Source organism: Schistocerca nitens, chromosome 4 (genome assembly GCF_023898315.1).
Source record: "Schistocerca nitens isolate TAMUIC-IGC-003100 chromosome 4, iqSchNite1.1, whole genome shotgun sequence".
Classification (NCBI taxonomy): domain Eukaryota; kingdom Metazoa; phylum Arthropoda; class Insecta; order Orthoptera; family Acrididae; genus Schistocerca; species Schistocerca nitens.
Window position 1 is genome coordinate 123,253,260 of NC_064617.1, and position 27,828 is coordinate 123,281,087.

General features: G+C 39.3%; 1 protein-coding gene across 2 annotated transcripts in view; it reads left to right on the forward strand.

Annotated features, from left to right (window-relative positions):
* The window catches only part of LOC126252888 (alanine aminotransferase 1-like), an 84,248-nt gene extending 57,807 nt beyond the window's left edge, over positions 1 to 26,441 (forward strand). Inside the window, exons 8-12 of one of the 2 annotated variants that reach the window (XM_049953856.1) lie at positions 18,808 to 18,928; positions 19,074 to 19,195; positions 24,626 to 24,811; positions 25,492 to 25,640; positions 26,061 to 26,425. In XM_049953856.1, the coding sequence (XP_049809813.1) occupies positions 18,808 to 18,928; positions 19,074 to 19,195; positions 24,626 to 24,811; positions 25,492 to 25,640; positions 26,061 to 26,151 (669 nt within the window). In that variant the 3' untranslated portion in view covers positions 26,152 to 26,425. Of the gene's footprint in view, positions 1 to 18,807; positions 18,929 to 19,073; positions 19,196 to 24,625; positions 24,812 to 25,491; positions 25,641 to 26,060 lie in introns of both variants that reach the window. The other variant, XM_049953857.1, reaches the window with a different exon arrangement.
* The last annotated feature ends 1,387 nt before the right edge of the window (positions 26,442 to 27,828 follow it).

The following is a 27,828-nucleotide window of genomic DNA, read 5'->3' on the forward strand; positions in this document are numbered from 1 at the left end:
CTGAACATTTTATTGAAGGAAATGTTATAAAAACCTGTGTAATACAAACAGGGCAAGTTTATTTATGAGTTGAGAAAAGAATGAAGTTAGCCAGTTTCAGAATGCAATAATATCCTCTCCTAATTGGTCTGGACTCATTTATTCTCATTTTTATATCTGAAAAATCACAGGTCATAACATCTTATTTCTCTTGTGGTGGCCACTTCCAGAAATTCATAATTTTCTCCATGCACATCACTCTAATTTTCTTGGTTCCATCTTCTTTTCCAGGGTGGAGTTATCTGTTATAATTGACCACAATATTGCCGTTTTCTTTGAAGTCTTCTTTGCATGATTCATCCTATTTTTTAGTTGGGACTCTTCCCATCCCTTATGGTAAGTCATTTTTTAGTTAGGGTATTCATTAGTGTCACAGTCCTTCTGCCCGCCCTCCGGGTTATCATTTGTGGAATCAACAACACTGAAGTCAGAATCATCACTGGAGGAACTGATACACCAGTAATTTTTTCGTGGACTTCCCTCATTCCTCTTCTTCTCATTTACAGGTCAGTCAAGCATTTGCTCTTCCATGTCTTTAGGGGTGATTTTCCAGGCTCCACATTTACCGTTTTCCATTTTTTTCTTACAACAGGTGTAGCCTCTCTTCTCAGACTAATTGCTGTTTCAAAGAATGCTTCAGTGGTGCATTCAACATTCACAGACCTTTCAGCACCAGGCAACCTTTTCAGAAATGCGTTTGCATCAAAAGGATGGCTACATAACCTCTAAAATCTGAAACCCTGTTTTCTTCTTTGCCTTAATGAGATTCTGTCACTAGCTTCTTAAGCAATTTTGGAAACACATCCTTAGGCAGAGTCTTGATATTTTCTCCATTTGTAGTTTTGCATTTTGAGTAAGTGTACTTACTTGAAACTGGTGTGACTTTGGCCCACAACAAAGTTGTTTTAGAGAACCTTACATTGCAACACCAAGGGTAATTTCAAAATATTGGAAGAAAGTACACAGAAATTTACTAATGAGGTAATGTCATTAAATAATGTAAAGAAACTGATAGTTACTTGAATTTTAACGGTGAAATTGAGATCCACAGACGAGAAAGTTGTTGTACTACTTTACCATGACAAAAGAGGGGAATCCCTTGTAACAATGCTTCCAACATGAAAACAAAATTGGAAACCAGTGTGACCAACTTAGGTTGAGATTATACATACTAGCAAAGACTATAGAACTGTTATAACTTCAAGTTGAAAAAATACATTTCAAGGAAGACGCAACACATGAAAGTCACAGATCAAGTAAACAGAGTAAGACGTGTGTACACTATAACAGTCAGATCATAACTGAGTCCGACTCTAGCGGCCGCTGGCTGGCTGGCCGCTTAGGTGGCACTGCTGCTGCATGGCTAGCAGACAGCACCGCATGTAGAGGATGCTCGTAACGGCACGACAGCACTTTGAAAGATCGGCGAGTCACAACACTTTTCCCCCCTTTTAAGTTTTTGCACAGGTCTTGATGGAGGTGGCCTGTAGATTGCTAACATCCATAGGTGTTGTTTGACTGGCTGTAAAGTCTCGAGGAGGAGGCTTCCCGTATGAACAGAAGTGTCCCCAATGATAACGGGTCGAGATGACGGAGACGTGGGGGTCGAATCTGCTGGGGCCCCGTGCACCAATCTGCCCGTTGCGGTAAGTCCAGTTGTTATATCAGGAGACATGGGCGATGTGTCCGTGTCCGTAGGAGAAGGAGGCGAGTAGAGTTGCTCCAACAGATGATGGTCATCTGGTACCTGCATGGGCATGTCTCCTGGTGGCATCAGTTCTTGTGCTGGCACCGATATGATGGTGAGAGGACTGCGTTGTGAGTAATGAGAGATTCCAGTATCCCGAGCATCAGGTAGAGCCAAAGGTGGTGCAGTGGCATCCAGAACAGGTGTTGCCGGCACACGCGGCTGAAGCTGGTCCGAATGACTCACTGCAACCCCTGTGTCCGTCTGGATTTCATACAGGCATTGGCCACAGTGTCGTAAGATGTGGCCAGGACTCCATTTTGGCTACCTGCCATACCCCCTAGCCAATACAAGGTCGTAGGCGGTGAACCAGCCAAGCAAAGGCATCCGTGGCTGTGAGGTGGAAGGCCGCAGAAGATGAAGTAGCGTGTGGGGCTGTCGGCCATGTAAGAGCTCAGCTGGGCTGTGGTTGCCCGTGGGGGTGAAACGGTAAGAAGCCAGAAATTGGAGAAGCGCATCATCATCAGCAGCAGAAGAAGTCAGGAGTTTCCTCATCTGAGCCTTAAATGTGCAGACCAGTCGTCCAGCCTCACCGTTTGACTGTAGATGGAACGGAGGGGCCGTGACATGCATGGGCACAAAAATCCGCAAAATCAGAAGAGGCAAATTGTAGACCATTATCAGTAACAAGAGTAGAGAGAAGGCCTTCCAAAGAGAAAATGCGAGCTAGAGTATTGGTGGTTGCCATGGTGGTAGCTGACGTGCAACGGACAATGAAAGGAAAGTTAGAGTAGGCATCAATAAAGAGAAGCCAATAAGTACCTAAAAAAGGTCCTGCGAAGTCAGCATGAATACGCTCCCAGGGCTTCTCAGGAGAAGGCCACGGTGACAAAGATGACTTTGGGGCAGTGGCCTGTGACGCACAAGGGCCGCAGGCAGCGACCATGTGTGTGATTTCAGAGTTGATGCCGGGCCAGTACACATGACGGCGCGCCAGAGATTTTGTGCGAGAGACACCCCAGTGCCCTTGGTGAAGGAGGCGCAAGACCGAAGCACGCAAAGACGCAGATACCACAACACGCGGCGAAGCATTATCGGTGGAAAGGAGGATAACACCATCCCTAGCCGTGAAGCGGTAACGCAAAGTGTTGTAGTTCCATAACAGATCAGAAGCCTTAGCGGACAGATGATTTGGCCAACCCTTCTGTATACAGCGTAAAACCTGGGAGAGGGTAGGGTCAGAACCCATAGCGGCTGCCAGCCAGTCTCCTGGTGATGGGGAAACCGTCCACAACCCGCTGCTCGGCAACATCCAGGTGGAAACACAAAAGTTCGTCCCTAACGAATGCCAGATCAGGACCCATGGGAAGGCGAGACAGTGCATCAGCATTCGCATGTTGAGCCGTCGGCCGGAAAGGAATCTCATAATTGAAACGAGACAAGTAAAGAGCCCAACGCTGGAGGCGGTCTGCAGCTTTGTCGGGAAGTGACGTTGATGGATGAAACAAGTAAACGAGTGGTTTGTGATCGGTAACAAGATGGAATTTTGATCCATAGAGAAAAACACCAAACTTATGAAGAGCATAAATAATGGCCAAAGCCTCTTTTTCAATTTGAGAATATTTTCGTTGGGCATCTGTGAGCGTTTTGGAGGCATAAGCAATGGGTTGTTCAGAACCGTCAGAAAAACGGTGTGCAAGGACTGCACCAACCCCGTATTGAGAGGCGTCAGTGGCAAGAACAAGATGTTGGCCAGGTCGCTAAGTAGAAAGGCACGGGCCTATTTCAGCATAGTCTTCAATTTCCGGAAAGCCGCATCGCATGACGTGGACCAGTGAAAAATCACGTTTTTATGCAACAGGCGATGCAACGGCTGAGCCACCGAAGCAGCAGACGGTAAAAACTTGTGATAGTATGCTATTTTCCCCAAGAAGGTCTGCAGTTCCTTAACAGATGTAGGGTGAGGAAGGGCATCAATTGCAGCGACGGTTTGCTGAAGCAGACAAATACCATCCCGAGAGAGTTGAAACCCCAAGTACGGATAGATGCCTGAAAAAATTTTGATTTCTGAAGATTACACTTAAGACCGGCAGTCTGTAAGACATGAAAAAGATTTATACACCCAGGGACAGTGAGCAATAATTGTTCCAAGAATCGCTGAAAGAGAGCAGGGGCCCTGGCAACTCTGAATGGCAATTGTTGGTACTCATAGAGGCCGAAAGGCGTTTTAAGTCCAGAAACTGCCGGGAAGCAGCGTCAAGAGGAAGTTGATGATAAGATTCTGACAGGTCAAGTTTAGAAAAATACTGACCTTCAGCAAGTTTAAAGAACAACGCTTCAGGTCGAGGCATAGGGTAAGTGTCGATAAGGCATTAAGCATTGACAGTGGCTTTGAAATCGCCACAGAGACAAATATCGCCATTTGGCTTAGCAACAACAACGACAGGAGAGGACCACTCACTGGAAGTGACAGGAAGCAAGACCCCAGAAGTAGTGAGACGATCCAGCTCCCATTTGCCCTGATCACGAAGGGCCACAGGAATGGGCCGAGCCCGAAAAAACTTAGGCTGAGCAGTGGGTCTGAGCATGATATGAGCTTCAAAATCGTTTGCACGGCCTAACCCAGGAGAAAAAAGGGACGAAAATGTCGTCAACAAGGAATCCAATTTAGCATAAGGAATAGTATCAGAGACGATATTGACAGAGTCATCTATGGAGAACCCAAAAATGTGAAAGGCATCGAAACCAAAAAGATTCTCTGCGTTACTATGGTCGACCACAAATATGGGAACAGTGCGAATGACAGATTTGTAAGATACCTCAGCATCAAATTGTCCCAAGAGAGAAATCTTCTGTTTATTGTAAGTCCGTAATTGCCTAGTGACAGGTGATGGGATTGGAGGACCCAACTGAAGATTCGTCTGAGAATTGATGATAGTGGAAGCAGAACCAGTATCTACCTGCATGCGAACATCTCGACCAAGGATTTGGACAGCGAGAAATAACTTCCCTGAAAGGGAAGAAGTACAATTGACAGACAACACAGAAGCTGAAACAGCGTCATGTTCATGAACATCATGCATGAGGTCAGATTTGCAAACGGATGTCACATGACCCTTTTTTTTGCATTTGTGACACACGGCCCAACATTGTGGACAGTCTTCTCATGAATGTTTCATAAAACACCGCAGACATGAAGGAAATTGCCATGGGTTTTGTTGCAGTTTCTTAGAGGTTTGTTTACGGTTAGGCCGAGGCTGCGCTTGGGAGCGTACTGCGGCCACGTCGGCCAGCGGGGACACACCACACGCTTCGTCAACATCGCACAGAGCTTGTATTTCCCCAACCTCACCCCATGCCTCTATTTGCGCTCCAGCGGCGCGAGAAATTTCAAAAGACTGAGTGATGGATAGGACTTCATCTAGAGTCGGATTTGCCAACTGAAGAGCGCGTTGCCGAACTTCTTTGTTGGGCGCCGATCAGATAATAGCATCCTGTACCATGGAATTGGCATAGGATTCTTTGTGAACGTCAGTAACAAATTGACACTTTCTACTGAGGCCGTGAAGTTCAGCATCCCAAGTGCGATAGGATTGATTCGGTTGTTTTTGACAACGATCAAAGGCAACACGAGAGGCTACCACATGCGTTTGCGTTTGAAAATAGACGGACAGAAGTGAGCACATTTCAGGAAAGGACAAAGACTCAGGATCTTTCAAAGGTGCCAGTTGCGACAACAACTGATACATTTGAGGTGAAATCCATGAAAGGACCAGAGACTTACATGTTTGTTCGTCTGCGACATAAAATGCCAAGAAGTGCTGTCGAAGACGTTTTTCGTAATCAGACCAGTCTTTCGCCGTCTCATCATAAGGAGGAAAAGGAGGTAGAGACAATGACGGGAGACACCCCGCATTTGATGCCGCAATGAAATCACGAATCACATTTGTGAGAAGCGTTTGCTGTTCTATGAGACCTTGCAATAGTTGCTCTAAAGTATCCATGGAAACATGTGGTTCAATGATGGAAAAGAAAAATCACTACCTCATCACCAATTGTTATAACTTCAAGTTGAACATATATATTTCAAGGAAGACGCAATACGTGAAAGTCACAGATCAATTAAACAGAGTAAGATGTGTGTACACTTAAACAGTCAAATCATAACTGCGTCCGAGTCTAGTGGGCGCACTTTGAAAGATCAGTGAGTCACAACAAGAACACCTGGATTTAAAGCATCTTCAGAATAGTCTCTGGAGGAAAAAAATTCCTTTTCCTGTATGTGGAACAAAGTTCCCCAAATGACCAAAATTGTCCGAATTTATGATACTTCCTCATTGTTCACATGATCTACACCTATGATCTTCAGCATTTTTCTGTAGCACTACCTTTAAAAACCTTCTGTTCTCTTCTTCTTTGAAATGTTAATCATCCACAGTTCACCTCTGTATAAGACTATACTAAAGCCAAATATCTTCAGAACAGACTTTCTAACACTTAAATTTACAGTCAGTGTTGACAAATTCTGTTATTCACAAACACTTTACTTGCCACTGCCATTAAGAAATACTTCACTGTCCAAATAGCAAGACTTTCCTACTACTTTTAGAGTCTCATTTCCTAACCTAATTCTCTCAACACTTTGATTCCTTCTCCAAATTTTTCTTTGGTTTCCTTTACTGCTTGTCCAATGAACTGATAGAAGGACATTGGGGATAGGCTACAACTCTCTCTCACTACCCTCTCAACTACTGTTTCCCTTTCATGCTCTCTGATTCTTTCGACTGCTGTCTGGTTTGTGTAAAGGTTGTAAATAACATCTTGCTCCCTGTATTTAAGCCCTTCTGCCTTCAGATTGTCAAAAGTGTATTCCAGTCAACACTGTCAAAAGCTTCCTTTAAGTTTACAAATGCTATGAGTGTAGGTTTGCCTTTCTTTAACCTATCTTTATAATATAAGTCATAGAGGCAGTATTGTAATTGTAATTGTAATTTTATTTATCATATAGATCATACATTATGTGCAGAGTAGCACATGATGATACAGGACAAGTCAAAAATGGAGATGAGATGATACATGGTTCAAATGATCATGACAGTGATATTATAATGATACAAATGTTCATATAATAAATATGTCATGCCTAGAAACAGAAAAGCATATAGATGGATATTTGATGAAAAATTCAGAACTGCATAATACACACGTAAAAAAAGTTTTTCAACACCTCAGTTCCTGAACCTGTACATAAAATTGTAAAGGAGATCAACATAAACATCATTTCCACTCTTTTTATTGCTCATGAAAACCACACACTGCATGTTGTACCACCATACAGTGAGACCTTCAGAGGCGGTGGTCCAGACTGCTGTACACACCGATTCTTCTAATACCCAGTAGCATATCCTCTTGCATTGATGCATGCCTGTATTTGTTGTGGTATACTATCCACAAGTTCATCAAGGCACTGTTGGTCCAGATTGTCCCACTCCTCAACAGCCATTCAGCATAGATCCCTCAGAGTGGTTGGTGGGTGACATCATCCATAAACAGCCCTTTTCAATCTATCCCAGGCATGTTCGATAGGGTTCACGTCTGGATAACATGCTGGCCACTCTAGTTGAGTGACGTCGTTATCCTGAAGGAAGTCATTCACAAGATATCCATGATGGGGGCGCAAATTGTTGTCCATGAAGGTGAATGCATCACCAATATGCTGCCAATGTGCTTGCACTATCAGTTGGAGGATGACTTTCATGTATCGTACAGCCATTATGGCACCTTCCATGACCACCAGTGGCATATGTCAGCCCCACATAATGCCACCCCAAAACAGCAGGGAACCTCACCTTGCTGCACTCCCTGGACAGTGCGCCTAAGGTGTTCAGCCTGACAAGGTTGCCTCCAAACACGTCTCCGACAATTGTCTGGTAGAAGGCATATGTGACACTCATCGGTGGAGAGAATGTGATGCCAATCCTAAGCTGACTATTCGGCATGTTGTTGAGTCTATCTATACCACGCTGTATGGTGTCATGGTTGCAAAGATGGACCTCATCATGGACATTGATAGCGAAGTTGTGCATCGTGCAGCTTATCGCGCACAGTTTGAGTTGTAACATGACGTCCTGTGGCTGCACAAAAAGCATTATTCAACATGGTGGCATTGATGTCAGGGTTCCTCCGAGACATGATCTGTAGGTAGATGATATCCACTGCAGTAGTAGCCCTTTGGCGGCCTGAGTGAGGCATGTCATCGACACTTCCTGTCTCTCTGTATCTCCTCCATGTCCAAACAACATCGCTTTGGTTCACTCCGAGACGCCTGAACACTTCCATTGTTGAGAGCCCTTCCTGGCACAAAGTAACAATGTGGACATGATTGAACCATGGTACTGACCATATAGGCATGGCTGAACTACATACAACACAAGCCATGTACCTCCTTCCTGGTGGAATGACTGGAACTGATAGGCTGTTCGACCCCCTCCATCAGATAGGTGCTGCTAATGCATGGTTGTTTACATCTTTGGGTGGGTTTAGTGACATCTCTGAACAGTCAAAGGGACTGTGTCTGTGATATAATATTCATAGTCAACAGCTACCTTCAGGAGTTCTGAGAACTGGGGTGATGCAAAACATTTTTTGATGTATGTATTTCTAAATAAGTTCACATTATTAAAGGAAAGAAACACATAATCAAATAACATGGAAATTCAAAAGAACCATATACATTTAAAAATTAATTGTTTTGCATGTTCCTACATTTCTCTGGAACCCAAACTGATCGTCCCCATGGTTAAATTTTACCAGTTTTTCCATTCTTCTGTAAATAATTTGTGTCAGTATTTTGCTGTCCACAGCTCGAGGTCGTGCGGTAGCATTCTCGCTTCCCGCGCCCGGTTTCCCGGGTTTGATTCCCGGTGGGGTCAGGGATTTTCTCTGCCTCGTGATGACTGGGTGTTGTGTTTTGTCCTTAGGTTAGTTAGGTTTAAGTAGTTCTAAGTTCTAGGGGACTGATGACCATAGATGTTAAGCCCCATAGTGCTCAGAGCCATTTGAACCAGTATTTTGCAACAATGACTTATTAAACTGGTAGTTTAGTAATTTCCAAACCTGTCAGTGCCTGCTTTCTTTGTAATTGCAATTATTACATTCTTGTTGAAATATGAGAGTATTTAGCCTGTATCATACATACTGCACACCTTGTGGCATAGTGTTGTCATGGCTGGCTCTCCAAAAGGTGATAATAGTTCCGAGGGAATATTTTTTATTCCATGGTCTTTGTTTCCAATTAGGCTTTTCTGCACCCTTTCACACTCTTCTCGCAGCATCATATTACATGTTCCATTTTCATCTATTTCCTATTCCCTTTGTATAACATTGCCTTTAAATTCATTTTCCTTTTTTAGCCCCTCCATAAATCCCTTTCACCTTTCTGCTTCCCTTCTTTTCTTACAACGGGAGGCCATGATGTTGGGGTCATGGATTTGCTTCATACTTTGTACATTGTTAGTGGACCATTAAAACAATGTAATGTGAAGCAGGAAGGTGCACTACTCTGGTAATTCTGAGAAAATAGAGAGAGAAGTTTTACGCATCTATTATGTAACTGATGCACCAAAGCGAAGGGGCAGGTGTTACTTCAGTAAAGCGGTGAGTGTTCACACTTGGCAAGTGGGTCACAGACAAGGTGACAGCTCAAATCCTGCTTCTGTTTACCTTTTAATCTATATTTTTTCATCAATATTCATATTATTTAATTCATATGACATTTGAGATGTAATATAACGAAAAAAAAACACGTGCATTTTCATGAAGTTGTTGTGAATTTCATTTGTTATTTGACTATTTACTGTTTGTAATTAAATTTTCAAGGATGAGGGACAGGCATGGAAGGAACAATACAATTACTTGTCAGATGTGCTCTTGACATTGCATGTTGCAGGGTGGTATTTGTCATGCAGACATGGAAAACAGAAATTGACTTCATGCAAATACACCTTTTTTTCATTATATTATCTATCAAAACGTCATACAAATTAAATAATATGACAAGTGATGAAAAAAGAATAGATTAATAATTAAGTTTGAGTGGAAGTCGAACCATTCCCTCATACACATTCATTTTATGAAGCTTGAATGCTAATCATTTGGCCACCATGAACTCTTACGTCCAGCACCTACGCAAAAATATGTAAGCCATGTAACAGACGTATAAAACCACTCTTGTGTTTTTCTCAGAACTGCCAGAGTAGTGCACCTTACTATTTGCACATTGTGTTGTTTTAATGACCTACTAAAGGCGTACAAAGTTTGAAGTAAATCTGTGATCCCAACATTGTAGCTTCCCATTGTTAGTAATTTTTCCATCTGAGCTTTTGACATCGATACAGCTGCATTTCTTTTCTCCAGATGTCTCTCTCTAACTTTCCAATAGACAATGTCTATGTTTATTGTAGTCACACATACTACTACAGCCTTGCATTTGTCCTCTAGCCATTCCTGCATAGCAATTTTGCGTATTCTGTCAGTCTCACTTTACAGCTGTATGTATGCCCTTTCACCTGTTTCATTTATATATTTTCTTCTTTTTTGAATTATATTCAATGACTGCTGTGTTATCCAAGTATATCTATTAGGACTTATCTTTTTACTTATTTAATCATCTACTGCCTTCACTATTTCATCTCTCAAAGCTACCCATGTTACTTCTATTGCATTTCTTCACCCTGTTTCAGTCAGTCACTGTTGGTTGCTCCCTTTGAAACTCTTGACGAGATCTGATTCTTTCAACTTATCCGGGTCCCACCTACTTGTTTCCTACCTTGTTGTAATTTCTTCAGTTTTAATCTGGAGTTCAAAACCAATAAATCTGTCTGAGTCCACATTGGCTCCTATAAATGTGTCAAGTTTAAAAACTTGTTTTGAAATCTCTGTCTTACCATATTCTCCTGTTACTATATTTCTGCTCTTTCATTTCATACTACCAATTTCCAGTCCTACATCAAAATTAAATTTTCCTCTCTCTTAACCATCTAAACAATTTCTTTTGTCTTATCACACATTTTTCCAGTTTTTCTTTATCTGCACAGCTAGTTAGTATGTCTAGTTTTACTGCAGTGGTGGGTGTTGACTTCATGTCTATCTTGGCTCTGATAATGCATTCACTATACTGTTCATAGTTGCTGAGCCACATTCATATTTTCTTATTTATTTTAGACCTACTCTTAAATTATCCGTTTTTGATTTTGTATTTAAAACCCTGTACTCACCTGATCAGAAGTTCTGTTCATCCAGCCATTAAACTTGACTAATTGTCACTATATCTCACTTTGACATATGAATTTCCATTTCTTATTTGTCTAAGTTACCTGCCAGAGTAAGGGATCTAACACTCCCCACTCCAAAACCTAGAATGCCATTGTGCCCACATGTGGGTGCACAGTCACAAGTGTGGAGACAACAGCATGAATGTCCACACAGGCATTGGATTATGCGAGGCTGATGGCCAAGGAGGAATTACACCCTACTGGCACAACCTGTAGGATTCAAAAACAGTGTTACAGCCTCATTCGTAGGAGTGTCAGCCACATATTTCTCCATCTGCATTTTAAAAGTTTACACAAGTCTTTTAGTCTCACCATTTCATTGGGAGAGGAAAAGTAGAGAGAAATGTGTTGAATTCCATTTCTCCAGCAGAATTTGCCAAAAACCTCGCAGTGAAACTGAGGTCCACTCTTTGACACCAGTGTGAGAGGTAGTCTTTTGATACCAAAAATTCTGCTGAGAACTGTGACTGTAGCCTTTGCAATCAAGGACCGAAAGTTGATCACATATGGAAAGTTGGAGTATGCATCAAGGACACTCAGCCTGGCAGTATCCAGAAAGGGGCTTGCAAATTCAACATGAACACTCTCCCAAGGGTGTGAGGACATCCAGCAGGGTAAGAATGTTTGGCAGGGAGCCAGTTGCTGTTGTCCACAGGGATGAGGAGTTGTGGACAAGATGTTTCAATCTGCTGGTCTGCCTAACTAGTATAAGAGTCTTAAGATCGTCAGGTGCAGATATTCTGGCGGGGCTACCCAGGGACACCATTGGTCCATGGTAAGTAAGATAACTCTATCCACCAGAATAGTTGCACAGCTGCAGGTAACACTGTGATGGGTTTGAGCCTCAACTGGGAATGCGGTCCAGCCAGCCCTGTTGTGTGTACCACCACACTTGTTGTAAAATGATGTCTTTGGTCATGGCCATGGCACCTTGAGTGACATGATGGAAAAAGTGTCTCCTGCCTGTTGAGCCTCTTTGTCCAACTGGAAGCACAAAATCTCGTCTTGGTTGAACTCTGGGTTCAGGTCTGTTGGAAGATGGGACAGGGTGTCAGTGTTGGCATGCTGAATGGTATTGCTGAAGGGAATTCTGTAACTGTACCTGCTAAGGAAGAGTGCCCAGTGCTGGAGTCAGTGGGCAGTCCTCTCAGGTACCTTTGCTGCAGGACTGAAGAGGGAGATCAATGGCTTATGAACCATAATGAGATGAAATTTTGTATCATGTAAGAATACGTGAAATTTCTTCAGTGCAAAGATGATAACAAGAGCCCCTGTTTAAATCTGCAAATATCTTTTCTGCGTGGCACCCTTGAGCATCTTTGACAAAAATGCAATCATATTTTCAGAGCCTTCTGCATCTCTATGTGTCAAGACAGTCCCTATGCCTCTTTCAGAGGCATCTGCCATCACCACCAGCTGTTTGCCCAAGTGAAATGTGGCAAGATATGGTGCCGATAGGAGGGCCTGTGTAATCCATGTGGCACACTGACTACCAGGACTTACCATGATTACTCATCCAGGGGTAGTTGCAAGCAAGTTTTGGAGAGATTGACCTTTGGAAAATGTTGGCCTCCAACCAGTGCAGAAAAAAGCTCATCTGGTTTTGGAATGAGATACATATCACTCTCTGACTGGCAACTAACTGTAATCTTGAAGTCTCCATACAGGTGCTCTTTTCCAATGTTACTCTTTCTTTTCTCTTTTTCTTATTTCCCCCTGTAGCAGTTGGCTTCCTTTGTTTCTTTATTTGTTGTCCTTGGTGTTGAAGTACTGGCTGAAAAAATAGGGGGTGGACATACAGTACCGTCTTATGAAAATGATGTAGCCGACAGATGCCCAGTTGTGTTTCACAGTCTTTTATTTTCACTTTTCACAACCCCCCAATAATACACAGTTATATATGGCCAGTGTGCAATTGTTCATCTTTTGATAATCCTCATTACTAGTTAGCAGGCCCACATCCACATACTGCTACAATAGTTTCCTGTTGAACATCAATGAGCAGTAAAAACATAACCACATAATTCACAGTTCTTGAAGAATAAACAGATACGTATGGAAACAGACAATGTCATTGTTTTTACACACGGCCTATTGGTATAACACTTATTTCACTGTTAAGTCGATGCTTTGTTGCTGCTCTAACCTTGTCTGAAACTCGGCTGTAGACTGACTGTTGCATGACTAAGCATCAGGCCCGTATAATCATCACAATAATAGGTGCTGAAATTACACATTTTTTAAAGTTAAATTTACAGAAATTACAATTAAAACTTAACTCATTAAATTAACTGAATACGTCAAAAAGATGGTTCTTTTTAACAGTTTCTTTTACTACAAGGGTTAAGCTGAATTATTTGTTTAAATCATGAAATTAACATACATAGTTATGCAAACAATACTTTTGACAAAACTGTTAATTACTTTGGAATTAATGAAGGGCTGGTTTTGCTAACATGTTTCCGACTAAAGCCCAATAGATACTTTAAAAATACTTGCATTTCGTCTTCCAAATGTTTATAATTAGTACAGAATTTATATTTGTTTATACGTCAACAATAGAATTTACATTACAAAACAATTACTGATTTCTCCCTATAATGAAAGATACTAACTAGGAATTGTCACAATAAATTAGAAAATCAATTACATACATAAAACTAGGCACAAAATTAGATCTGGTGTTATTTACTTTAAAACTGAGGGCCACCTTTCTCTTTTATGAAAATGCAGATTATACTTATGTATGTTAGTGGTGATTAGTTAAAATTGAAAAAAAAAAACAATTTTAAGGGGGAAGATGGCAAAACAAGAGGGGAAGTAAAAATGTTCCAGCTTGCTTCATCATACCCTTCTCATAATAATCAAAGGTATTGCCCACTCACTTGCAGACAAGGTTTCAGTTACGTCCAAGGCTGTCATTGTCTACCTCATTCTTGACAGCATCCCACAGTGTGATGGGCATGGGTCATCCATGGAAGAAGCAAGGGCGCGCTGATTTCCTTAATGTAATGTGCGCCATTAAGTTTCTGGTTTCCTAGTCCCAAACCAGTACTTGTACTAAGACCAGGTGGACCAAGCAATTGATGACAAATGTGAAAGGTGAAAATTTTCTATATCTTTGTTGTGAACCACAAGGAAGGTGAGATGTCATGTGACTTTTTAGTATATCACCGCAATTGTGAGTTATCCTTTGAATGGAATGTATTGTTTGTTATATGCCACTCAGCAGTGAGCTGTGGATTGAAGGGATGGAGTGCCTAGCTGGAGATACTTTTAAGAGGGGCACACAAGCACCAGTGTCAACCTGTAGCTGAACTTGTTTACGGCGCAAAGTGAGTGTGATGAATAGTTTCTTAGGTGCTATCACTGTGGTGTGAGAATCTGATGTAATCCATCAGTTCCCATCAAGATGAGAGTTTTTCCGTCCAGAGCATGGCAGACAGATGTGAGATGTCCTTCCTTCCACCACACCTCACACTGTAACAACCTGTCATGGCCGTCTACTCTGACATGTGTTTGAAAACAGTGTAGGCACTACAGATACAAGTGCTGGTCAGGGAGCCTGTCGGCAACACTGGATCCCTCTCCTTGATCTGACACAATGATAACCACCTCACAACAGTATTCTAATCAATGGCCCACAGCCTGGGAAGTTTTGAAGGATTCAGCCCATCCTAAAATGTCATCCAAATAAGGGTCCTCAAATTGTAGAGCTTTCTGATGCACCTCCTTATCCAGAGCCACCTGAATGATTGTGTTTCTGATAATTTCCACTGCATATCATTCCTTATATACACTGGAGTCATGAGACAGCAGTTCTTACTGAGTCCCTGCAGTTTAGCTGCCCATGTGCAGTGTGACTGATTAGGCTGTTAACAACACTGATAAAATTCCACACGGGATGCAATGATGTGGTAGTGTCGGTGAAAGTAGGTACCTAATAGAGTACACATTTTGTCAAATGTCAGATGTACCAGTTCAGGGAGGTGGGTCAGATCCATGACAGGAAAAGCTGTATCCATTACTTGGAATGCAGCAAAGTCCTGCCAGTGGTGCTTATGTATGCTTACTGCTCTTCCGCCATTGCGTCGTAAGTTGGACAGCATGGCTTCCTGATGTTTTGTGTCCTTCTAACTGCTGTTGGAGAACTTGCTGTAGCATGACTTCCATCAACACACCCAGTAAGGTAGCCTGTTGCGCAGGGTCCATGACTGCATAACAAATAAAGTATATTTAATGATCTCACAGGACTGTAGTTCCCAACAGATACAATGTATGGTGTAGCCATGAGGCAAGCCAGGTACAGTACAGTTCTAGCTAGTGCAGCAAACAGAATGATGAGCAGGTTGTGGAGTGTCTCCCCCTGGTGGCTGCACTTCACAACAGTGGACACAGAGTGACTGTCGCATCGTATGTGCCATTTGTGTGACTATGACCAATGTCGGAGATGTCAGCTGTTCCCCAATGTTTAGGTGGTAGCCCAGTGGGTTACCATTGATCCCTATTGTTATAATCAGTTAATAATTTCTGAGTGTCAATAATTTTGTGATGGTAAAACATACCAATATTTTGTACATTGAATTTATGTTACTTTAAAATATTTATTTAACAACAAAATCTTTTGCAGTGTGTTGTAAAGTCCTAATTCAACTGTTTGCAATGTTTCCACCTTCAATTATTAGTACCTATTAAGTTGATTACAGGAGTTAGCTTTATTTTCATTCACCTAATTTTAAAATAAATAACACTGGGTCATGACCCCACAATACTAGCAGTGCAACAAAAAGTTCACTATAATAGTTACAGGTTAATAGCAGTTACTGTTTGTATTAAACATAAGCCATTTTGCTCACCTATTAAAAAGCTCATTCTCCATTCATCATGCTGATTTTTTATATAGGTGGCACATAAAAACCAGTACACACTGAAAAATCTGAGGCAATAAGGCCATTTCATCTCTTTAGATATTCATAAAATTCGGACAAAAAGTTAAAATCCATGAAATAAAAATGAAATATTAACATAGTCCCCCCCACCCCATGGTTTTGTGATTTGGTGTCGATGGTGATGGGAACACTTGATTTCGTAGGACTAGTGGATCTGCCAGCTCAGGCAATCTATTTGTGCAACTCCAAATCTCAAATATCTTTTTCAACTGGGATTCTGTCTAGCTGCTAATTTTTCTATACTAGATAGTTGTTTCTAGAATATACTGCCTAAGTTTGGAGTCTCTAATTATGTCTTTTACAAAATTTTAATAGCACTATTCACAGCCTTTCTCCTCTGAATTTGCCAGTTCCTCAATTCTGTACCAAGCAAATGTTACATTTATTATATTGAAAATCTATGTTTAGATCTACACTCTGAAAACCACTGTGAAGTTCAAGGCAGAGAGTACATCCCATTTGACCAGTTTTTAGGTTTTTCCCCATTCCATTCATATATGTAGCATGGAGAGAATGATTGTTTAAATGTTTCCTTCCATGCTGTGATTAATCTGATCTTGTCCTCATGATATCTACAAAAGTGGATATGTAGAGGATTGTAGTATAATTCTAGAGTTATCATTTAAACCCCATTCTTGAAACTCTGTAAGTAGGATTTCTCAGGGTACTATAGCTTCATTAATTCATAACGGGAACTTCTAATGTATCTCTAAGGTGGTAGATAATCTGCAACACTTCAGCTTATTTTGGGCCAAAAATTTATATTTTCACCAGGAACTCAATAAATAATAATAAGTAGCACAACAGAAACTTCAGAGTGATGAATATATGATATAATTCATTTGCTATCTAAATTTCAAGTTTGTAGCTTTTATATCCCATTACTCTAAAAATTACAAAAAACAGTGGTTTCTACGGAAACTATTACATTAATCTCTGTCTTTTTGAGTGTTTTTGCATAATCTCTACTTGCATGCTTGATCAGGCAGTTCGCAACCTCTGCTCAGCAGAGTAGACGAGGGGAGGGTGGGGGGACTCTCTGGCACCTGGCACTCTGTGCACATACAGTGATCAAAAGAATTCACTCGCTTCCCAACAAAATGTTGCTTTCTTATTTTATCGATGTTGGATCTTGTGAACTCCACAGATGTTAATGATAGCTGGTGAACGACACAACCAGTCACACATGCTTTTTTTACTTTAGTTTCATAACTAGTTCCAGGCTATGATATCCATCTTCAGATGGCTAATTTTTCCATTACACAGATGTTTTGACCACAAGCAGATCATGTGCTCCACAATAAGTTCTAGTAGTTTTGTTGTGCTCCGTGTGATTTTCTAGCTCAATGTATATGTTATAAAGTTATAATTTTCTTGTTTTATTCACTGATGGCTTATGGCGTCATGTTCTGGGGCAATTAATGATTAAGTATTCACAATGCAAAAGTATGTAAAAAATATCTGGTATCCACTCTTAGTCTCTTTTAGATGAGTCTTTAACCAGACATACATATTAATAGTCACACAAAGCATCTACTCCTTATGAAGTTAATTATCAACAGGGAGAAAACTTAAACTGTATGTCACTCTGCCTTAGATTTTTATAAACCTTGCTGCTTTCTAAGCCACATGACATCCACTTATCCAGTGATGTCAAGAAACTAACTCATAATAAAATGAAGATCTGAAAGAGACTTGCATTTTTGCCAGAAAAAACATGAAATGAAAACTGTATTAAGTATTCATCTTGCAAATTGTGAAAATGCCATGTTCCAGGAATTTGGAGACATTTGCTATCAGAGTGTGATTTTTACCCTCAATGAGAAACCAGTTAATAATGCCTACCAGTTTTCTGAAAGTAAATTCTCAAGGGAGGCACTCCATTGATTTTATGGTACTTTCAATCTGTCCAGTGTTTAAAGTAATATTTTGTTTACACTTACAACAGAGAAAATCTACTCACCAAATGACAGGTGATGAAAACACAGAAAGACATAAAACTGTTAGCTTTTGCAAACAGGGACTAGTGCTCCTGGCAGAACAGATGAATGAGTTAGAGGTAAACAGAAGCACAAAGCTTTAGGGTGCAGGAAAGGCTGTTGGGGAAGTTGCTCTTGACTGAAAATCAAGGGAAATTTAGCAGACAAAAAGAGATATCTTGCCTACTTAACCTCCCCTGGTTATGGGTTCACATATAATGTATGATTCAGGAAAGTAGTTTTACTTGGTATAATGTATGTAACTTTGGAATAAAGCTAACAACTGCAGCTTTGTGGTAGATAAATACACTGTGCTGGGACTACAGTCATGCAGCTTGGCTGGGGTGAGAGGTCGTGTATTGTGATGTGTGTGTGAGGGGAAAAAGACAAGGAGTGGGAGGCGGGGTTGAAGGTATATATGCCTTGATGCAAAACATAATTAACAGATACATTTCCTGAGGCAAATGTGATTTCAGTTTTAATATTTTTGAAATAAAGATCTGTTTGAATTTTCAAACATTCATAACAGATTGCATGTTTTAAAACATATTTCAGCTATACAGGTATATTACTACTGTCAGTGTCTGTTACATTTAAAATAAATACGAGTGAATTAAGAGGGAGAATGATGCAGTTTTTAACATTCACTGCTGGAATGGCTTCATTACAATAAACTGAAATGATAAATACACATTTTTTTTAACTAACAACTGTAATAACCAGGAGACTGCCATTTTACATTGCATTCTTAATATTCTATACATGTGTGAAGAACATGTTACTTTTCTTTGCAGTTGCAGTTGTAATGTGTTTCTCCTTAGGTGTATCAGGACAATGTGTATGCAGAAGAAAGTAAATTCTATTCATTTAAAAAGGTTATGATGGAAATGGGACCACCATATAGTGAGATGGAGATGGCCTCTTTCATGTCTGCATCAAAAGGTGAAATGTATATTCTGTTTGACATAGTTTTGTTTGTTCTATAATTTTTTGTAATTTGTCATGGATTTTGGTACTGAAGGTACAAAATAATACCACAACTAACTTTAATAGTGTTAGTGTTGTTAGGGTATGTTGTTTATTACAGGATACATGGGTGAGTGTGGACTACGGGGAGGATACTGTGAGGTGATCAACCTAGATCCAGATGTGAAAGAAATGTGCTTGAAAGGCTTTAGTGTTTTGTCAGGTGCTACTCTTCCAGGACAGGTACTCTCTCTTATTCAAAAAGTTTCTGAGTGCTAACTGATTTTATTTTGCAGTAATTGCATGATGAAATACTTTTTAATTTATGTAGAAGAACATAATTTAATGCGAGATCATACTTAATATCACAGATTGCTGGATATACAATTGTTTATGCTATCCCCCATGGGAAGCAGAAAGATAAATGGGTGCTAAATACTTAATCAACTTTCATTTGTAGATTCTGGGCCCACAATGTGCTTTTATACTTAAAAACAGGAAATAATAATAATAATAATAATAATAATAATAATAAAATTGTATTGTCATTCTGCTGATTACAGCAACAGACAAAGTCAAGAGCGTATATTTCTACATAAACTATAATATTGATGTAAATTGGTTTACATCAAATAGGTACACATTAGAATGCAGTATTTTCATCTTCAAAAAATTCATCAGTGGTGTAAAATGGATTGTTCACTAGAAGCTTGTATAATTTAGCTTTAAAATTATTTACAGGCAGCTCTTTAAAGTCAGCACTTAGTCTATTAAACATCCTTAGTCCAAGAACTAGGTAGGAGTTCTGTGATTTTGATAATCTGTGATATGGCACTTCTACAGATGTTCTGTTTCTAGTATTGTGGCTATGAATATCACTTCTCAACATAAAATTAGAGACATTGTTTCTAATGTACAATAAAACATTGTTGATGATGAATAAGTTTACTACTGTAAGGCACTGCAATTTAATAAACAGTGGTTTGCAATGTACTGTTTTATCAGAATCTGTTATTATTCTTATTACTTTCTTCTGTAAAAGTAAAATGTCATTTACATGACAGCTACACCCCACAGTAAGATTCCATAAGAAATGATGCTTTGGAAGAAGGCAAAATATGCCAATCTCACATAGTCATTGGGAACATGTCTTTTCAAATTTCTAATAAGATAAATAACTCATGAAAGCCTAGCCAATATATTTGTAATGTGTGGTTCCCATGTCAATTTATTGTCAATAGTAACACCTAAAAATTTGACAGTTTCTAGTTCTTTGTCATTAGGAATCTCTTTGAGGCTAAAGTAAAGTGTCTGGGTTTTGTTTTCATTTAGTAAGAAGCCATTAGCTTTGAACCATAATGAGGACTGAGCAAGGGTATTTTCGGTCAGTGTTTTCAGTGTACCTAGATCAGAGGTTTTATGTATAAAAGTTGTGTCATCAGCATACAATATTGTTTGAGAATTTATGAACAAGGGCAGGTCATTAATCATTATTATAAACAGTAAAGATCCAAGCACCGACCCTTGAGGCACTCCGTACCTCACTTTAACCAAATTTGATTTCTCCCTACCAATGCACACAACTTGTTGATGGTTCTCTAGAATATACCTGAACATATTTATACTGTTGTCATCAAAACCATAGTAAACTAGCTTATTCAGCACAGTGTCATGCTCTATACAGTCAAAGGCTCTGCTCAGGCCACAAAATGTAGCCTGGGCGTAGTCCCTAGCCTCGAACACATCTAGTACTAATTTTACGAGGGAGTCCATTGCATCCGTTGTGGATTTACCTTTCCTAAATCTAAACTGTTTATCACTAATTATATTTAGTTTACCCAAATAGGCACTAACTTGCTCATACATAATTGTTTCTAAAATTTTTGAAAAACTGGAATTATGGATATAGATCTGTGACTAGCGGGACAGTTCTTTTCCCCTTTCTTATATATATGCACAACACTAGAAATTTTTAGTATGTCGGGGAACTTACTTCCAACTAGGCATTTGGTAATACAAAAAGGTAAGGGATAAATTGCACAATCAATAAAATCTTTCAGCAAATTACATGACATATCATAATAATAATAAACACTGACTGAAGGTTTGAAATTTTTCACTATTTTTAGGTTATTATTTGGGCTCACTTCTGTGAAAGTGAAGGTGCTTGGGGGAAACTTTTCAAAGCAGCTGTCCATAATACTAAGTGCTTTTTCAGGGGGTTTGTTTATTGAGCTACTGATTTCTTCAATGGACTGAATGCAATATTTATTAAATTCTTCTGGGGTAATGGCGATTTCCTCTTTGTGTTTAGTGTGAGCAATGGAGTTTACTACACTCCAGACCTTTTTGCATTTATTGTTAGATTTTTCAATGTTTACTATGTTATGCAGTTTCTTTGCTTCATTTATTGCCTTCCTATACTTGTATTTGGCTTTAGCATACAGTTCTGATTTACTGGTTTTGTACAGACTAGAATACAGCATAACAGTATTTTTCAGTTGCCCTAACTGTGGAGTATACCATTCCTTCGTTTTCCTTTTCTTGTAATTACTACTAATATTCACTGTACATTTTTTTCAGAGGGATGTTATTTTCAAATATATTTAAAAATATGGAGAATAACTTGGTGAAAACAATATCAGCTTAACAGTCTTGAAGCCTAATAAAATGTGTGTCCCAACTGAAATAAGTGAGGGCACGTGTAAACCTATCCATCCTATCTCTGCTCACAGGTCTAGTAACCACAATTTTAGATTCTGGTTTGGCACAGTCTGAAGTTACATTATTAAGACTAAGATACACTGCATCATGGTCTGAGTAAAGGAAACTAATTACATCAGTGGACATACAAGTTCTCTTAATATTTGTAAATATATTGTCTAGACAGGCTGAGTCTCTGGTAGGTTTGCAGTTAACATAGTACAGGTTAAATTGTCGAAGCACATTTTTGAGCTCTGTCACAGTTTTTCTGTCCTTCAGGACATCAAAACTTGAATTGATATCCCCGCCAATGACAATATTGTATTTTTTTCCATTTCGGTATACATATGTACATTAAGAGTTCCTCAGGGTTCTCCAGAAAGACATGGGGGTCACCACTACGTGGCATGTACACTACTACTATCATTAGCTTAAGGTTATCAATTACTAGACCTGATATTTCAAAATGCATTTAATCACAAAGGTTATTGAGATCCATCCTGCCACAGTTTGGTACAAGAGGTGTTTTTGCATATATTACTACTCCACCACGTAAGTGCTGTTTTCTGCAATAACAACTAAGTAGTGTGTAATCATCCAATACTTTGTACCCAAGCTCTTCCTCTTTACACCAATGTTCACTTAAACATAGAATATCTACCAGGTTTTCATTTGACAATTCGTTGACTATTAAGTTTTTATCTGCCATACCCTGAATATTGAGGTAGCATATTTTAAACTCCACTTTAGGCATTTCTTTTTTTGCATATTCTCTTAGTTGACATGACCTAATGTTACCACATAAAAGTTGACCAGGTTGTGTCCTTATGTTACTAGAACACCCAGCCTGGTCTATGCATACAAGTTTTTTGTCATCTCAGTTGAAACATAATCCAAACACATTACTGGTCTTTTTTCCTTCTCTAGCTTATCCAATACTATTCCGAGAATTATATCACTTAAAACACGTTTACCTAGATTATTGAAATGTTGACCATGCTTGCTATGCCTTTCTCTGCTACAGCTAGTACTCCTTGTTGGTCTGCTACACTTCCTTATTCACACATGACCACTGGGGCAAATCATGTCGATGAGGCACATTAACGACAATGAATACAGTTCAGTATTTTTGGATTAATATTTGTTGCTAGTTTCTGTTATTTACCTTATTTATGCTTCTTTTAAGGTAGATTTTCTGATAAATACTACATGTGGCAATTATTATTAAGAAAACAATATTACTCGTCAACTGTATAGCTAAAAATGGATTGTTACATGTCCACTCTTTTGTTGTTGTGTATGGTGAATTTTATGTAGCAATTTCACAAAGAGAAAATAAGTCTGGCAAGTACTTACCTTCAGATTGCACAGAAAAGAGCGCTAACATCTTTTGTGTATCATTCTTCAATCTATCAAACAATTTAAACTCCAGGACAGAATAATGACAATATTATGAAAAAGGATAGATTGCTACTCACCATACAGTGGAATTGTTGAGTTGCCGACAGGCACAATGAAAAGACTGTGCTTTTGGCCAAAAAGCCCTCTTCTGAGTCACACATACACACACACACACACACACACACACACACACACACACACACACACACAAGTGCAACTCTCGGCTTTTTGGCTGAAAGCTTACTTGTTTAGCAGTATTTCTGTTGTGCCTGGCTGCAACTCAACATTTCCACTATAAGGTGAGTAACAATCTATGCTTTTCATAATACTGTCATTCTTCAATATATTTTAATCACTTCTACAAGTATATCAATGAGACTCCTATTGGGACTGTGTCTCTTAAACTTATAAGCACAGAACGGCAGATACATCAGTCAACTGTGTGAAACGTAATGGAAATTAAGTAGAATGAGGTGTAGGTGTTTACACATTATAATAAAAATTTTATCAAGTTAATTGTTCTTTTATTTAGTAATTCAGCAAAAATATCACTCAGCAGTTTCTTAGTTTCAGTTTAACATCAGCATCTTTCAGGTTTGGGGTGGCCACAGCTTTACTTTTACAGATTAATATGCAAATAGTAACAAGTGTAAACCTGCCAAATAAAACACACATTTTATCTAAGCAGCATAAAAGTTCACTTGCACCTCAATGTAAGCACAAAGTTTTTATAGTAATAATTACTGAAGCAATAGATAATTATATGTAATGGTCACACAATGACATATTTTCATAAAATGTGATAATCAATTTCTAAATTTATTTTACAAGTACATAGATTTCTGCACATGAAATTTTTTACACAGCCTGACTGTTTAGCAAGAAATTTTTAAATTTTAGCTTAGTAGGTAAGATAAAACTGTACTCAATCCAAAGGTTGAACACCATGCCACTTTAATATGCATAGTCATTTTGGAAGCAGTATGTTTTCTTTCTGGCAGATTAAAACTGCGTGCCAGATCAAGACTCGAACTTGGGACCTTTGCCTTTCGCAAAGGTCCCGAGTTCGAGTCTCAGACCGGCACACAGTTTTAATCTGCCAGAAAGTTTCATATCAGCACACACTCCGCTGCAGAGTGAAAATCTCATTCCAGTATGTTTTTTCTTTCCAACCTATCATGAATGATTCACGCAGCCAGTTATAAGGGGACCTACAGTTTAATGTGGACTTCAAATCACGGTGCATCTAATCATTTTTTACATGCAAATTATTGCCGAATGTAAAAGAAGAGATAACTGGAAAAAAAGATCCTACAATTATCAGAATGTTGAACATCAGACTTGTAGATATTTAGTCTGATGCCTAGCCACTAACTCACTGAGCCACATGTTAGTGTATGTTTTACTTTGACAATGGATTCATCGTTTCATTTAAAATGATGCTCATATTTAATAGCAGAATGCTGTAATGATTAATCTCTCTCTCTCTCTCTCTCTCTTGTCACTCTCTCTTATTTTTTTAGGGGTGGTTCATTTGCATGTGTGTGTATATTGTGATTTTGTGTACAGGTTGCAATCGACTGCATAGTAAAACCACCTCAGCCAGGATCTCCATCATACAAGCAGTATGCTGTAGAAAAAGAGGCTATTTTAAACTCACTTAGTGTAAGGGCAAAGATTGTTGTAGAAACATTCAACAGCCTGAAGGGGATGTCCTGCAACAAAGTGCAAGGTGCCATGTATGCATTCCCACAGGTAAAACTCCAACACTCTTAAAATATGTGGCAACTGGAAAACATGTTCTATAGTGTTTAATCAAAATATGAGGCAAGGCAACCTATCAGTTTGTAAACAGCCACTTGCTCTTTTTCTAGCATAAGCACATACATGAGCTTGGAAATGTTGTAAAATATTTCTACTATCAAATGCCTCTCTGCACTGCATCAATCAGCTACATGTGAGTGGAGTAGCCTTTCCTCATATTTGGTCATGGTTCCCTTTCTGGAATTTTCCTTGCTGTAGTAGTGATACAATACTGTGCCTAGCATTGTAGAAATAATTATGTAGTGAATGTCATGTTGCATTGTTGGTTTGAAAATGAGTGATTAAGTTACTGGAGGCCCATTGTTGGGGTTAGCTGCAATTCCTCAGAGGACAACAGTTAAAATACATAATAAAGCACATCTCTTGTTTACTATCATAGGTGCTTGGTGAAGATCAATAAGCATTGATGTAAAGAAGTCAGAGCATATTATCTTTATGCTGATCCATTCCCTATTGTAACCTGTTTGCTGAATGGAGCCAGCTTTCTCCAACTCTTTTCCTCCCTTTTCAGATCGCAAGTGCTGTTCCTTTATTTTGTAGTGAAACACCCAAATTTTTACACTTTTATTCTTTATTTATTGTTCATGTCCTGTTATCAACTTTCATTTCAGTTACATCTTCCACCCAATGCTATAAAGACAGCTAAACAAAATAATTTACCACCAGATACATTTTATGCATTGGGATTACTGGAGGCAACTGGTATCTCTGTTGTACCAGGATCAGGATTCGGGCAAAAACCAGGAACTTATCATTTCAGGTATGAAATCAGTTATCAGTTCTGATATGAAATGTTGGATGTGGGAAGAGAGAAGTATTTACCTGCCGGGCAATGAAATAGGAATAATTACAGTAAAGTTGCAACATCAGATGCAGAAACAATTAGAAAGCAATGACCACCTTCAGAGGTTTGGAGTGACTGAAATATTATTCTTTTTAGCATCTGTTCATATTTCCCTTTTTCCTTGTTCATTCATTTCAATAGCAGACAGAATTTTTTAGAGAATGTGAAAGGTCTGAAATTCTACTCTGTTTTTCTAAGCACTGTAGTTTCTCATTTACCTTGCATTTTTCACCATGTATCCATTGTTTTAAGATTTGAACTACAGGTATTTCATTAGTTTACTGGTGCATTATAGATTCTTGGAAGGTTAACAGTCATGCATGTTTTCTTTTCCAGAACTACTATTTTGCCTCAGCAAGATAAACTGAAGAGTATTATGAAGAAATTCAAGGCTTATCATGAAGAGTTTATGCAAAAGTATGAATAATATGCAAATTAAGGAAAATGCTCACAAATTTGGGTGGAGCAGTGTTTTATTATGGACATATTTGTCTTCTGTTCCTTTGTGGAGTAAAAACCACAAAATACTAATACAAAATGAAACTTGTGGACAAATATTACTGTACTTCCTAAGGAGGCTGTAAAATTAATTTCTTAAATTATGTAATACTCACTTTTAGCTGTTACCTTTTTATTACAGTTTTGAAATTTTGCCATTTGATTTGATGTTTTGTGTGTTACATATATGTCATTAAAAATTATAGAAACTGTGGATCCATTTACAAGTAATTAATGTGAAATGAATATGACATGCAATCCATAATTTTTCATGTTATTTGTTTGTGTTGTTACACTCAAAATTATGCAAGGATTTGACAGTAGCATTAGAGCACTATTATAAATGATGGAAGGGTTACCATACAGCTGAGGTATTGTGCAGTTGTTGATAAGGACAGAATCAAGACTGGAAGTGTACCTAAGTCTTTTGTGTCCTACCTCAAATCTAAAAACTAACAAAAACATGTACATGCATTTGTCTTTCATTGTCCTGGTATAGATCCTTAAATATAATGGTACCCATTATGACCATCTGATTTGGCCGGCCGCGGTGGTCTAGCGGTTCTGGCGCTGCAGTCTGGAACCGCGGGACTGCTACGGTCGCAGGTTCGAATCCTGCCTCGGGCATGGGTGTGTGTGATGTCCTTAGGTTAGTTAGGTTTAAGTAGTTCTAAGTTCTAGGGGACTTATGACCTAAGATGTTGAGTCCCATAGTGCTCAGAGCCATTTGAACCACTTTTGAACCATCTGATTTGTCAGAAGTTTCAGATAACACAGTATCCAGCCCCCTTGTGGAAAATGGGCAGCTGTATTCCTAATCAGTGGCGGAATTGAAGTTCCAACTACCCCTCCCAGAAGCCATTCTATTCTGGCAGTGGCAATCACTTTGGCAATATAGGCCATCACAACCCAGACAATGTCTCATGGGTTGGTCTGGAGATTTCCATTCGCCATTACATCAGGCACTGGGCACCTCCCACTTCTCCTAGAAATCCTCCTGATGGTCTCCTACATGACTATACTTTTACTGGAGTGGTTTATGGTACTCAGGAACTGTTGTCATGATTTATTTTTGCTGGGTCTAATTATCTGTTTGTATTTTTCCCTTGCTTCTCAAAGGGCTGCATAGATCTCTGCTGTTGGCTAGCACTTGAATCTACACAGAGTCACCTACCTGGTCCTTACTGTAAAGTGGCATTCATCACTCCATCAGGGACAAGCTGCCTTTTCAGCTGGCCTGAAGACTACAGAATGTACGTTTCTATGGCATGGTAGATCATTTTGGTAATATGATCCATTCACTCCTGGATGCTGTTATGGTGTTCAAACACAGCAAGTTGTCTGCAGAACATCCAGTCTTCACTATTGTGCACCCACCATGGTGGTTGTGCTTCCGGTCTGGTACAAATACTCATAAGGCAAAACAAAGAAATCTCCTTGTCCATTTTAACCTCCTTTTGGAGTAAGGATACTTTCCTGAGTTGTTGCATGAAGCAACTTTAATTCCACTTTTAAAACCTGGGAAGGATCACGTAGTTATCATAGTGTTGCCCTCACTAGCTGCATGGGAAATACCTTGTAGCAGATGGTCATGTGCTGCCTTTTC